This window comes from Saccoglossus kowalevskii, chromosome 8 (genome assembly GCF_978046115.1).
Source record: "Saccoglossus kowalevskii chromosome 8, keSacKowa6.1, whole genome shotgun sequence".
Classification (NCBI taxonomy): Eukaryota; Metazoa; Hemichordata; class Enteropneusta; family Harrimaniidae; genus Saccoglossus; species Saccoglossus kowalevskii.
The window spans coordinates 2,076,475-2,092,598 of NC_140648.1; the positions used below are offsets into that span (position 1 = coordinate 2,076,475).

The following is a 16,124-nucleotide window of genomic DNA, read 5'->3' on the forward strand; positions in this document are numbered from 1 at the left end:
GTCCAAGATTGGTCGGTTATGTACGTACTTATCCAAAATGAATTCATACCCATTTTAACACGTAGCCAGGGTGGTGAAATTAAACGGTACCCACCGAAAAATACACAGGGTCAGAACCCTGACCAACATATTGAAATAAAGTCCAAGATTGGTCGGTTATGTATATACTAATGGCATATAATATGGTAATTCTGGAACGCCCATTGGCCAATTCAAGACGTGAATGATACTCGTCCTCTGGCTGAAAAAATCTTCGTTGTTCGATCTACTCACACATAGATTCTTATATTATTACATTATATTTCGTAAACTTACCATTGCATTGTTTAAGCTCATTTCATCATTCTTCCGTTCTCGTCTGGATTTGACTGCGCACACAAAGTAAGCAATTTAACGACTAAATTGGTTGACAGTGCAGCAGTGCGGCAATCAATTTGCCTCTAAGTTTGTTACTAGTGTTTTCCTGAAAGCTGCATTGCTTTTAAAACTACTGTCTTGTTAGCCAATACCATTGCTGACGTAGTGTACAAAACAAAAGTAACCCAACTGCGTCTTGGTCAGTCTGAGCTTGTTGTGACGTTCGTTTGTTTGTTAATGTCTTCTCGCAACTAGTCAATCATACTATTTAAGGTTTTTTTGTGTAAACATTTATTTGATCAAATTATCGTGAATAAAAGACTTGTATGTATTTAATTTGTTCATTTTCGTGATTTGTCGAAAGTTGACGAAGGGCGTATATGCATGCGAAATCGAGGCTCATTATCGTGCTAAGAAAAGCATACGCGCATGCGTATTGATTCAGCGACAATCGGCTACCCAAGCCGGAGGGAGATCGTAGTATGAAGATAAAACAACTCATTTAGATCTAAATTAATTAATCACGGTTTGCATTTTATCCGATGCATATTGGAATTTATAATGATCACTCCGATACCAGAATACCGGTGGCTATACAGTATAATTTAGTAATGTCCGCCCTCTCACACAGTGGGGGAGATTGTGCCCTGTACCAGTAAGTTCCAGGTTCCAGGGAAAGTTACAGAATACTACCAGAGTCAATAAAAAAATAGTTGTGGCCAAACAACACGGGCAGCTGACAATTTGTGTCCTGACTAAATGATTTCGTGCTGCTGGTTACATGAGAGTACCACACATGACACTCACAATGTGATTTTAGGGCACGTTTTTGTTAAAATATGTAACATCTGCTCTACTAATCTGAAAGTGACGATTGATAGCTTGTTTTAATGGTATTCAACTAATATCCACGACAGTGCAAATTAAGGGATGGTCATGAATTTCGGTTTTCAATTCAGAATTGTCTCAAGGACAGGAAACAGATGTTGCTATGTCAAGAATTCGAAAAACGCTTGTCGTCTTTGTCAAGGACGGGTAGGCGTTAGATTGACTTAAAACATATGTGATATGTCATGTCCCATTGGGGGGTAAAATATATATTTTGACTTTGTATATAAATAATGTTGTCAATGAAATAATCAAGCAATGTTAGGGAGTTACAATTACAGAAATAGTTTGACAAATGCAACATGGAATACTTCAAATGGGTATGCTAATCATTATTACAAATTATCGTGATTCGTTGAAATGATATATGGGTCCTTCTTGACAGGGGTGAACGTAAGTGTGTTTACAAAGTATACCCGTGAAGAAACATATATAAAAAATAAGAAAACTTGTTCGTCTACATACATGTATTTATTTAAAATAGTGAGCACTTCTCGCAAATTACCAACCTCTACAATTATCATTTAGTTTTTGGTAAAAATACAACTAATTTGTCATATATATAAAACTTCTTATTGTGTTTCCTTCAAGTCACACAAGTCCCATATAGTGGTTGCAATGCCCATTGATCAGTAGACTGCGTTGCCGGGTCTACTAAATATTAAAATTACTATTTGCAAAGATAAGATCAGAAAATTTCACGTACAATGTTATTAAAAATAACCACAAATACACACATTTGTATATGCAAATATTTACGATTCCGTGACTTTTGGCAAAGCCTGATACCATTCTTGTGCGCGTGGGGATAAATATTTTATCGTCAATTCATTCACGTCTTGAAACACCTTTCCAGGCAATGGTTTTAATTCTCTACTAAGAGTATGTAAATGACAATCTGTTATTCTTGTCATTTGCTTAATTTTCCTGAACGACACAACAATCGGAGTTTCTTTCGGATCAAGAGTCTTACGCACCCAGGCTGTTTCCGGATGAGAAAATGTTTTGACAGTACCATCAATTAATCGTTCACCAATTCCAAAATTAAAATAGTGAGCCTCGTCAAACGAAAATTTGATTCCGTTGACATCTTTGTACCTGTATGTAAACTCATTTTTTAAGTATGAAGAATAATCATAAATGTCATCAATTGTCAACAGTTTGGCTTTATAGTGGCCCGCAAATGACGACTGTTCTATCACATTTAACCAATCTGTAGGAAGCTCTATGACATCGTGTTTCCGTGAATTCTTTTCAATCAGCCCAAAGTGACGATCTGCAAAGCTGTATGAATGTCCCTCTAACAGCGTTTTATAATCTATTCGCTGGAAAGTTCCCTGGTCAATTAAACTCTGAAGATACCACATAAATTTATTGTTTAAACATTCACCTGCAAATGGCAAAAAAGAAAGTCAGGAAAAACAAACTTGTCACTCAATGCCCGAAATTATTGTCTAGCACAAATATACTATATATAAAAAAGATATTCACCTGGATGGTTATCCGAACTCAAAATAGCATGCCGTGAGGTTATATTCTGTTGCACGAGAAGGCTTTGGAATGCAGAGATGATTTCATTTGGACCTTTACCTCCGTTCATTTCATCCCAAAGAAAACAATGAAAAGTTCTTGTCTTAGCAACGTCCACTCCAAGACATCTCAGATGTAATTTACTGCGAAAGTGCCAGTCTTGAGTGGAGACCTAGTGGTTGAAATAAACAAATAGATCAGATAAGGCACTAGATATGATATATCGTCTATGAACGGTAATTCGAATCATCAATTTTGGTCAGCTGAGGAAAGCAGGGATCGATATGATATCAATAATTTATCGACTGTTTAAATATGGAAATTTACGACCGATATTAGATCGATATTAGACAGGCTTGATGTTGGGTCTTAATCAGGATTTTTGGAATCGCGAGCTCCCTGATAAACATATGGTACTATAATCTATAATTATCAAATTATCCGATAATAAAAAAAATAAGCAATATCCCACCTTCATGCTAGAATTATTTTATATGAAGTAATCTAAATCAAATTCTATGTGAAGTAATCTAGATAACAACATGAAAGTGTACGGCATTATAGAGAGCATGTAATTTAACATTAAAACTAATATGTCTTACCTTTGGACATGGAAGGCTTTTTGAGAAATCTAAGTGAAATACAGCAACGTCATTCGTTGAACAAAAATTATCCATCTTTAGTTCCGACAAGCAAGATGTCTGTTTCCAACTAACCACCACGCATTTATATTGCAGAGCAAGTGGTTCGTCTTCTGTAACATAGTGCCCTCCCTCGGCGGTTGAACACATGATGAGATCAAATTCAGTCCGCTACGAAAATACTTCGGGAATTTCCCAGTTTTGTGTGTCGGGTGGTTTCATTGCCAAAACTGTAAAATCGTAATTTATATTACCATAATGTGTTTCGGCAATTGACAAATGATCCTGTAGGGCCTTCTGGAAACGCCGTTTGTCCTCGGTCGTTCTTGCATATTTAATTTTTTTGGCCATCACATCACATCGCTGACAAGTATCTCGCCGAGGCCGTTTAAAATGGATATCAATGTTTTTTAAAACGTGTGTTCGAAAAGTTGAAAAGGAAACGTATCGTCTGTTATTATTTCGTTGTTTCTTCAGATAATCGCGATAGCAACTACTAATACTATTTGAAGCTGGCATATATTTTGTTTCAGTGTTTCCAATATTACAATAATGGGGGGATTCGAATGTATAACTTGCCATATGATTGTCGATGTCCATAACGCATTGTCTGTCAACAGATCTGTGGTGCAGTCCGTGTTTTCCGCGGCGGTCGGATTGAATTGTCGAAAGTGGTCTTCTTTTCCCCATAAGAGTTGCAATACGTTGCTTGCTGATTCCGAAGATTTTCAAAAATCCCAGACGGCAGATACGCTTTCTGTTCATTGTAACATCAATAATATGATAAGTGCGTGAATTGTATCGGCGTACCGTCCGTATATCCATTAGTTGTATTAAAATGAGATTCTGCTCATCATAGCATTTAAGGTCAAAATCACGGCGAATCATTCTGATATTTCGAACGCCTGTTTGGATTAAACAGTCATTGTTACACGAACAGGAGAGCGACATCCGGTCAACGAAAGGAAATGCTCTGTTTTTCCTCGCTGTAGTAGATTTTGCAAACTTTCTCGTGATAGTTACTTTTCGTTTATATAACCCTTTACGAGGTAGTCTTTGAACTGTTCTATGAGCCCATGGTTGTTCAAATGACCAGGTATTATAACAGAATCCTCCACGTACGGCCATCGTTCAATACATATGCGTACTAAGTGTAGCGTGGCACAAAGATTCACATTCCTTGACAGAGGAAGTTGACGTTGCATTTGTGTACGACCTTGTGAATATATTAAAGAAACAAATATGCAACCTGAGGTTCGCGGTTCCACAATCCCAGTTTAGCACTGGTGCATCATGGGAGACATAATTAAATGGGCTGTTCAACTCACAGATCAATTTATATAGTTGTTGATAATGACGATAACTTTTCCTCGACCTCGTGTAAGTTACAAAATTCTGATTCCAACAACGTAGTTTAGAATTATAGACCCTACAATAATACGAAACCAGTTTAATCTCGAAGTACTGTAGACTATATAGTACTAGTCAAAAGTTTAATGTAAACTATAATTTGCATGTGTATCGCTAACCACAGTTCCTCCACTGAGATGAACATCTCCTCGGCACTTATGCATAAATTAATAAATATTACCCAACAATTCAAGTATTAAATCACAAATAAAGAATGTGATTGTTTTGGGTGTGGTAACGCGATTTACCAGGGTTGAAACTTTCCGTCGTGGTATAATGAATATGAATTTTAAACTACACGTGCATTTTCATGAAACCGATATGATCACATAGAGACTTGTAACTTTAAATAAAATTTACCGACTTTACTTAAAAACACGCAATATTTGTAGACGTGACACAGAACAGAAGTGCTCCCAACGAGAATGATATGACGTCACCGCTGTCTCCCCACTGAAGAGCAACGCGCACTGTATGCGATTCACACCTTAGAACAACAGCGTTCCCCAACTGGCTGTTGGGTACTGTGCGCTAACTATGTCATCTGGCTACACCAAGCACGGGCTAAAATTTAAGCTAATCTCATATGTTTTCATATAGGCTAGTCCGAGTTGCGTCCATGTAAGGATGAAACAGTGTTTAGCACTGGCTAAGAGACGCCCAAACTCATTGTTCGTCGTGACTATGAGTACCAATCACAATCCTATCCTCATTCTCAGCGTGATTACCATATTGATAATTTTTCAAGTCACTATAACTATGCATATGATTATACAAGTCCATGCTACAATGACACTCGCTCTCATAAAGAATCAAATCTCAATCATTTTAACTATGATTTACGGGAGTTCGGACCAATTTCCCGTGTATTAATTTTACGATCTGTCACAGCGGCTTACAGTGATATATTTTGAGTTTGTTCTTTGTTTGATACATACCAATCAACGTGAACATTATACTAGTGTTTGGCAAAAGAAATAGAAAAAAAAAAAAACGTCTACATCTAAATGCTTGGTTCATGTTGAATCCGTAGGACTCGCACAGTTACGATCACACGGTAATCGCGGAACTTTCACACTCAGGCAATAACACAAGAATGCATTTAATAAACCCGTAACGAAACGTAACTTAAATCAATTTACATACAAAAAATATGTTTGGCGGTATTAACAATTATCAGTATCGATCATCGGTTCCATATATTCGGACACATTCAATGACCTAATACGTGAATGCAATTTTGACCCTTTATCATATTCGATGCGTAATATCACAAGATTCTTTCGTTTAAATTATATTTCTAACGAAACAGTACCAGTTGCTGAATGCAAACCCTGTTCGGCATTTGTTTGAGCTGCTTTCGTTGACATTATCTAATATAGAAAGACAAATTCACGGTTGACGAAAATTCAGGGCGATGTGTTCGTGTAAAATATAGCGCCCGCACTCAGTGGGGGGGGGGGGAATAACGCACACATACAAGTTTAATTATGATTACATCGCGTTCTACCTTATCTTCATTTTGGGTCTCGTGGAGACCACAGTCTATTGATCAGATCAAACATGACGGGCGGTGCCAGCAAGACGATCCACTCACGCAACTCTTACGGCTATTATTCTGGATTCGGCTTTCTAGTACAAGATGGAAAGGGTTAAAACACGCCCGAGTATGGCACAGGTGTGACACTTCTAAAGACGGATTTAGCATTCCACCATGCACAACGAAACTAATTTGATGGACAGTACGAACTGCTCCATTCGGAGTTATCCTACAAGTCCCGTACCCTCTGCTTGTAGAACCACTCCAAACCCAACACCCATACTTGCCACAAACTATTCGTTTTTCCAAAATTTTGAGTTTTAGAGCAGATTTTTCGTTGGCTGAGAGATCGCTGATTGAGGTTGCCATATCTATTGCGCTCATACGCGAGTGCCCTACAAGAGTTTCAGTCTTGTAGTAGTAGCGGTGACAGTATTATGCAAATGCATGGGATCGACGTCTCAAATACTAGTGAAATTGTAGCAATAAGAGAGACTGTCAATTATTCGATTTACGGAGATCGTATTACAAAAACATCGAAATACGAAAAATGACCACGCCCAAATATTTCATCACCACAGCAATAAGATAGCATTGCATTAGAAGGGAGGGGGCAATTTGAAATTAAAACTGGGCGATTTGCACGAAACACCTTGTATATTGTTTGTTTATGAAAGCTTCCCTATTGTTATGTATATTAGTAAACACCACGGTTACATTGTTATACAAACAGGTTAACCAGTGTAACTGTAAATGTTTATTAGTTTGCATATGAGAAATGAACGATGAGAACTATAGAGCACCTGATATTGAGTGGTATAATCGAATGGAAAATGTTACCCGAGATAGAATGTTTCCGATGGACAATTATGACCATAGGTGAAACCCGTATTTTTAGCATCAAAATAAGTTTGAAGGTTGCCCTCGCGTTTTATAACATTTTTCGTTTGAAAATTGTGGCATAGGTCTGCTTTCCAAATAAGAATTGCGTGCAAAATTGTTTACAAGACTCATTGAAGGATTTCAAATGTATAAGAAATGGAATAAGTTTCTAAACCAAACACTATTACCCGACCCTCCTGCGTTTCCCAATTTGATTGCATATGCCCTCCCAAGTATATCTACAGTTATATCTAGAGTGGACGTTCACAAATTAATTGAGGGGTGAAAGTTAGTGTTAGGATTAGTGGTGGGTACAAAAGGTACTCTTTCCTGAGAAATTCCTTAAAATATATCACATATCTATATGTTTTCTCAAGAATCGTGATCAGTCATCATGACCATCGTATTGCTATTAACTGATAGAAACATTGTATTTCTAAGGATGCAATAAAGTTATTATTATTATTATTATTATTATTATTATAATGACCCACAATAATCTATATTACATACCACATAACACACCCTTTATTGCTTTAAGTATTGTTGGTTTTATCAATGTAACGCGATTCCATCTGTTCCCTTTGATATATAATGAATAACGTTAAAAACATTTCGTTGCATGGACGTATTTAGCCAAGCAAATAGAAAACAACGTCACAACCATATGTTGACGTGACCAATTATTTTGATAACAAATACAAGGTCATGATCGGTCAACCGTAGGACACTTTCGTGAACATCAACGTTAGGAGATGGACTTCATTTTCGTATAAAAGTGATTACTTGCAAATTTCTACAGGATGAGTGAACGAGTGTGTATTGATATTTGTTTTACTGATTTTCAAAATGCTTGTAAGTGCGTTATGCAATATTTGATCTTAATTTTTCCCGATCCTTATACGACGGCAACGATTGGTCTTGGAGTTTTAAGTCCTAGTCGAACTCTTCTGATATGAAGCCCTCGCCGATGTATATTACAGAAAATCTCTCGTAGTCTTACTTCATCCTATGCACGGAGTAGCTGGTGTTCAATTTGATCAAGTCTAAAAGTAGCCCAGGTCCAGTTGACTCACTGTTAGACTGATAACTTTGTCTGGGTAATATTATAATGGAAGCTAACTTTAGCAAATCGGAATTGTCACCACACACTCGACTCGACAAATTATAGTGATTCTTTTTTCATAAATTTGTTTTTTGGAGAAATTAAATAATGCATTTTTTTATCATTGCGTACCAAGGAATTGTTCTAAAAGAAGTGATTTTTATGACAAGTTTCTCAAAATACATTACTGTAACACACACAAGAATGTTATTTCAAGGTGCCATCTTAAAAATTATGTGTAGGCTCTACTATAACGCTTCGAGTTCGAGCCGAATTCAAAGTTCCACTACCAGCGGGGAAGTGAGCGGCAGTCGCGCCCCCCAAAAATGCGCGACCACTTGCGCCTACTGACTACCGAGCATGTTGCAGCACATATACATATATATATAATCTTTAATTCGGTTCGGACCTCGTTACTATCATAACGGGTTATTATTCATTTTATAAAAGCTAATTTTCTGCGCACTGTTGTGTGTGTGTTTGCAAATATGTTGATTTGAAAAAATAATATTTGATCATTTACTAGTAAACTAACGGTCCTGTGGAGTGGCTAAATTGAAAAGTAATTACGTGCTGGTGCACGGACGCGACAACTTTTGTCTCTTGTCGTACACACGTGTAGATGTTGTGCTAAAAATAGGTCATCATCTAGGTGACGCAGACCAAAATAGAAATTTGCAACAGTGTTTAAATTGCGTTGAGAACGAACGCGAATGTATTAGACCATTTCAGAAATTATATGCCGTGGTTTCTGAAACCCAAGGTCATTCAATTATGTGTGTCGTTCTGAATGTAATCACGTGTGAAAGGTATACAACCATTATCCTTTCTAGAGTGGGTGACAAATTGAAGGCAAAATTATGTTTTTAATTGAATTTGCATTTATATATTTATTATGCGAAGAAAATAAAATGAACATATATACACATGAATAGTAGTAACATTACATTTTATTTTATTTATTTATTGAATACTCGTGTATATTTATCACCCACATTCTGATTTTTACGCAAATCGTTCCACCCAGTCAAATTCATGACAAGTGAGTCTTATTATTTCAAGATGGCTAGCAAAGGCAACGTACGCAAACTCATCAACGGAGTAAAAATAGGAATCAAGTGCCCATTTCTGAGCTTATTTGTAGAGGAGTATTTGTGCTTCACACGAGAACCTGGTGACATCATTACATCAAAGGAGCTGTTTTTTCATTATGAAAATTTTATATCATTAATGACAAAAAATGATCGCCAGACACAGTCAATGATTAGTGAGACTCGTTTTCATAAGGTACGTGCTTTTGTGTGGCCGGGTGATCGATGATTGAATTTGTCATATCACCACAAATTAAGGAAATACAGACGAGAAATATTTCACAATGACAAGTTTCTTTCTTTTTTTCATTGTGTTTGGATTTGTTACATAAATATTGTAAACGTTATACAAATTCAGAAAACTATACATTGCTTACATCGGTTATACATGTGCAGGGAATATTGTGAAACGCTAGTGTAATTCGGGATCAGTCTTATATATTATTTGTGTTTTGTAAAGAAACTACACACCAGATTAAAAGTACGACAATTGATTAAAACTAGTCAGCTATAAAGAAATAAAATACATGCGTTGACATAACTACTAATGGAAAGATTACACAATAAAAAAATGGGCAAGGGGTCACCCTTCAAAACTTCCACTGGTGTTTAAATTTTATAATTATATCATAAGTTGTATCTCATTTGACATGTGGTATTTTACAGCAAATCAAGGTTACACTTGTCCATAATGGCATATCGCCAGTCACCTCGGGTGGTAAGCGAGGTTATCGCGGGTTGAATATGCGGCAACATCGGCTAAGAAGGGAACAATCCTCGATGTCTATTAAAGAAAAAACAGAACACTTTTTGAAACGAAAAAAATGGGATGAATATATACAGGTACAATGCGGAACGTAATTACAAAAAAATAAGCAGAGTTATTAAGCAAAATATATTAAACGTGGAGATCCACATCTGTGGAAAGTTCACACCTTTATATTTAAATTTGACGAGTTCTCTCCTGATAATGAGGGAATATCTCAATCTAGAATAAAAGTCTTAGTATTTGTAATGGTTTAATATTTTGTACATCCATAGTATAATGATTTAACATCTCACTATAATGAGATTATATATATTGTTATGGGGTGCATGTTGCTATACTGAAATATAATTACTATGTCACATGTAGCTCATTTTAATCAATGCATAATCATTTGCAATTTCAAAATATGTTTGCATAGCATAATTGACGAATCCTTCCTTGCTCTGTATATTCCTGAACGAGTTTGTCCCGAAATTATTTAGCATTTCTTTTCACCCATGTTTTCATTAAAATGAGTTACACTTTCATAACAAAATACTCTGTTTATTATAGGAGTTTCTATCTCGAATTCGAAATAGGAAATAAATGAGTAAATTAAACATGTTTTACGAATCAAATGCTATTATACATGAGTGTTATCTCATGGAAAACTGACAACGAGTTAATAATAAGAATACATTATTTGTGTTAGAATATAGAGAGCTGCTAAGTTGTTCGAGTTACGGACATCGAAGTACGAACATCGAATTACAAAAAAAGTTACATTTTGGAAACCACACCCACTTTTGTGAGACCTCGTCCAAACTGTAACTCGATTAACTAGTCAACAGAATTCCGAGTTACAGGTAAAATACATTTTTAGTTGTTGAAGGTTCACATTTAGTAACTTGAACTTTAAGTAACAGTTAACCAAACATCGAGTTACAGGCAGCATGATTTTTTTTAACGTTCAACTATTAAGTATGTTGCCCATAACGCGAAGTTTTGTTAACTGTTGATTGGCCATAGTTACAATTTGGGTGTGGTTTCGCAAAAAGGGGCGTGATTTATAAAATATGGGCGTGGTAATATTTGTAACTCAATGTTTTCGTAACTCGATGCTCGTAACTCTAACAGTTCAGTATATAGAATAGATATTTTGTTGTTTAATGTATTATGACGATAAGATTTGGTACATGATCTTCCCAGGGGATCACTGGTAAAACTCACGGAAAAGCGAGGCACCCAAGTGTTCTAGAAATTATGCTTCATAACAGGGTCCCTTTTCGACATTCTCAGAAATCAAAAAGAATGATATCTTTGCTAGCTTTATATATTGTGTAATATACGGCAATGATAGTTTAATTTAACAATTATTTGTAACTAGTATAGTGTACATGTAATAAAAGAGTGTTTTTATATCGAAAATATATTTCGAGGGCCGATTTTTGAATTTGATTTTTACTAAAAGACCCCCAGAATAGTCTAGTGAAATCAAAACAAAAAACAATATTTGTTTACATTGAAATTAAGGTTGAAGTCGTTAACAGAGATTTTAGAGAAGCGGGAAAGTGCGCCTTTGCAAAACAAGATATAAAAGCAAATGAGATAATTGGGGTGTACGACGGAGAAATAATTGACAGAGCAGAGGCTGAACAACTAGAACGACAGTATGCGGTAACAGGTGAACGTTGTGGCATGTATCACCTGGAATATTCGGGCATGGTGTGAGTATATAATCAGCCACAATATTTGCCATAATATTTTCTTAGTGTTAGTAGTTATATGTAACACTACTTTCATACAATTTAATGTAAAACTAATGAAATGAATTATGCACTTGCTGTCACACACTCGCTCTTATCATCTAGCTCACTCACACACACACACACACGCACAATGGCAATTCACCCATTCTCACGCACTCGCTTACCCTCTCCCACCCCAATTCATTGAACTCAAACACTCAACCCACTGACACACACAAACTCGCACACAAACTCACTCACCCACCCATTTGATCATCCTCCAACAAACTCACTCACAACTAAATCTAATTCACCCACAACTCTTACATTATCAAGCCACCCTTTCATTAGGTCAACCGCAATTCACTCGTTACTCTCAACTGATTGACTAAATGAGTGACTCATTGTTTAATAAATTCCTTTCTACTCACCCACTTAACAACGAAATAATTCAGTAACAATCAGACATATATTATTAACTCACCAACCAAATGACTTGCTGAGTGAAACATTGATTTCTCTCTGACTTGCCCACATTTCATTAACCCATTTTAACTCGCACACGCTATAACTTAACTGTCCCACCTTACCACTAGCTCACTGATTTGTCAACCCAAAGATAGCTTCATTCGCTCACTTAATCAACACTAAATCTAGTTAATTCACTCAGTCATATGTACATTATATCAACTTACTCATTACACACTTGCCAACTCAAGCACCCATTCGCTCACCAACAGATTGATTCACTGTTGTATATATAAACACATCCATCCAACCAACCACCCACCCATCCATTCACTGTCATACTCAAATGACGCATCAATTAACCCTTTCACTCACTCACTCACACATCTTCACTCACTCACCCTCACCCACTCAGCTTTACTCCCTCAGCCTCACCTTCACTCACTTTCTCACCTTCACTCATCTTCATTCACTCACTCACTCATTCACACATCTTCACTCACTCACCTTCATTCACTCACTCTCACCCACTCACCTTCATTCACCCATCCTCAGCCTCACCTTCACTCACTCACCTCACCCACTCACTCACTCACTCCCATCTTCACTCACTCACCCTTACCTTCACTAACTTACCCTTACCTTCACTCACTCACTCCTTCACCCACTCACCCTCATCTTCATTTACTCACTCGCCCTCATCTTCACTCACTCGCCTTCTCAAACTCACTCTCACCTTCACTCACTCACTCGCTCACCTTCGCTCACTCACTCACCTTCATTCACTCACCCTTACCTTCACTCCCCTTATCTTCACTCACTCTCATCCACACCTCCATTCACTCACCCTCGTCTTCACTCACTCACCTTCTCTAACTCACTCCCATCTTCACCCACTCACCTTCACTCACTCATCTTTACTCCCACTCACTCACCCTCAGCTTTACTTACTCACTCACCCTCAGTCTCATCTTCACTCACCCTCATTCACTCACTCACTCACCCTCATTCACTCACTCACCTTCAGTCACACACTTTCACTCACTCACTCACCCACCCACCCTCACCTTCACTCACACACTCACCCTCAGCTTCACTTCCATCAGCCTCACCTTCACTCACTCACTCACCCACTCCCACCTTCACTCACACACCTTCACTCACTCGCTCACCTTCACTCACTCACTCACCCACCCTTACCTTCACTCACTCGCCTTCTCTAACTCACTCTCTCCTTCAATCACCCACCCTCATCTTCACTCACTCGTCTTCTCTAACTCACTCTCACCTTCAATCACTCGCCCTCATCCACACACCTTCACTCACTCACCCTCACCTTTTCTCACTCGCCCTCATCTTCACTCCCTCACTCACTCACCCTCATCTTCATTTACTCACTCGCCCTCATCTTCACTCACTCGCCTTCTCTAACTCACTCTCACCTTCACTCACTCACTCACTCACTCGCTCACCTTCGCTCACTCACTCACTCACCTTCATTCACTCACCCTTACCTTCACTCACCCTTATCTTCACTCACTCTCATCAACAGCTCCATTCACTCACCCTCGTCTTCACTCACTCACCTTCTCTAACTCACTCCCATCTTCACCCACTCACTCACCTTCACTCACTCATCTTTACTCCCACTCACTCACCCTCAGCTTTACTTACTCACTCACCCTCATTCACTCACTCACTCACCCTCATTCATTCACTCACCTTCAGTCACACACTTTCACTCACTCACTCACACACCCACCCACCCACCCTCACCTTCACTCACACACTCACCCTCAGCTTCACTTCCATCAGCCTCACCTTCACTCACTCACCCACTCCCACCTTCACTCACACACCTTCACTCACTCGCTCACCTTCACTCACACACCTTCACTCACACACCTTCACTCACTCACTCACCTTCACTCACTCACTCTCACTCACCCTTACCTTCACTCACTCGCCTTCTCTAACTCACTCTCACCTTCACTCACTCACTCGCTCACCTTCGCTCACTCACTCACTCACCTTCATTCACTCACCCTTACCTTCACTCCCCCTTATCTTCACTCACTCTCATCCACACCTCCATTCACTCACCCTCGTCTTCACTCACTCACCTTCTCTAACTCACTCCCATCTTCAGCCACTCACTCACCTTCACTCACTCATCTTTACTCCCACTCACTCACCCTCAGCTTTACTTACTCACTCACCCTCAGTCTCATCTTCACTCACCCTCATTCACTCACTCACTCACCTTCAGTCACACACTTTCACTCACTCACTCACCCACCCACCCTCACCCTTACCTTCACTCACACACTCACCCTCAGCTTCACTTCCATCAGCCTCACCTTCACTCACTCACCCACTCCCACCTTCACTCACACACCTTCACTCACTCGCTCACCTTCACTCACCCTCTCCTTCACTCACACACCTTCACTCACTCGTTCACCTTCACTCAATCACTCTCACTCACCCTTCACTCACTCGCCTTCTCTAACTCACTCTCTCCTTCAATCACCCACCCTCATCTTCACTCACTCGTCTTCTCTAACTCACTCTCACCTTCAATCACTCACCCTCACCTTCAATCACTCACCCTCATCCACACACCTTCACTCACTCACCCTCACCTTTTCTCACTCGCCCTCATCTTCACTCCCTCACTCACTCACCCACCCTCACCTTCATTCACTCACACTCACTCACCCTCACCCACCCTCACCTTCATTCACTCGCCCTCATCTTCACTCACTGCCCTCATCTTCACTCACTCACCCACCCTCACCTTCAATCACTCACCCTCATCCACACACCGTCACTCACTCACCCTCACCTTTTCTCACTCGCCCTCATCTTCACTCCCTCACTCACTCACCCACCATCACCTTCATTCACTCACACTCACTCACACCCACCCTCACCTTCATTCACTTACCCTCACTCGCCCTCATCTTCACTCACTTGCCCTCATCTTCACTCACTCACCCACCCTCACCTTCATTCACTCACTCACTCACTCACTCACTCACTCACTCACTCACTCACTCATGTTAATATCATCATGGCCATATATTTTCAGAATAAATCCACACAGTGAAAAGAAGATGTGGGAAACAAGTGGAATTACCTTTTTCCTGAACCATTCCAAAAAGCATTCCAACATTGTCACAAAACAACTGAAGATTAATGACAGGCCGTGTGTGGTTATGATTTCCAAATATTACATACCAGAAGGGGCAGAATTGTTATATAATTATGGTGATGAGAAAGCACCATTTTTTGCAAATTCACAAACTTTTCCAAATTAAAGTAATTTATGATCTATGTTCGAGTTGTGTTGTGTTGTGTTGTGTTGTGAACATGTAAAATAACAATAAAATTCAATATTTCCTTGACAAGAAATTAAAACACAGTGAACATGCTAAAAACATCAAAACATTAAAATTAAATGTCAGTTAAATTAAATAGTTTTACAGCATTCAAAAGTCAGGAAATACACAATTGAGTATATGAAGTTTCACACGCAAGTGCCACATGACAGACTAATTGCTGAACATTTTCAAAATCGCTAAATAAATGAAATTTATGGTATATGCAAAATAAGGTTTATGTAAACGTAATGAAACTAATTTTCTTTTAAATTTACAACTATTCCCCATCCCAGTAATGAACTACTAGTAAATACCTTATTATTTTGACAC

The 16,124-nt window shown here is 38.5% G+C and overlaps 1 protein-coding gene and 1 long non-coding RNA gene across 2 annotated transcripts; one reads left to right on the forward strand and one right to left on the reverse strand.

Moving 5' to 3' along the window:
• Positions 1-2,000: 2,000 nt before the first annotated feature.
• LOC146739216 (uncharacterized) lies at positions 2,001-3,480 on the reverse strand. The gene is made up of 3 exons (XM_085502636.1): positions 3,378-3,480; positions 2,737-2,947; positions 2,001-2,635 (listed from the first exon to the last, which is right to left on the reverse strand). Exons 1-3 carry the CDS (start codon positions 3,450-3,452, stop codon positions 2,001-2,003), a joined length of 921 nt encoding a protein of 306 aa, XP_085358762.1. The 5' UTR covers positions 3,453-3,480.
• An 8,077-nt stretch (positions 3,481-11,557) lies between these two features.
• Positions 11,558-15,747, forward strand: LOC146739217 (uncharacterized). Its single transcript, XR_014930054.1, has 2 exons — positions 11,558-11,919; positions 15,503-15,747. It is a non-coding gene; the product is annotated as an uncharacterized LOC146739217 (long non-coding RNA).
• Positions 15,748-16,124: the final 377 nt, after the last annotated feature.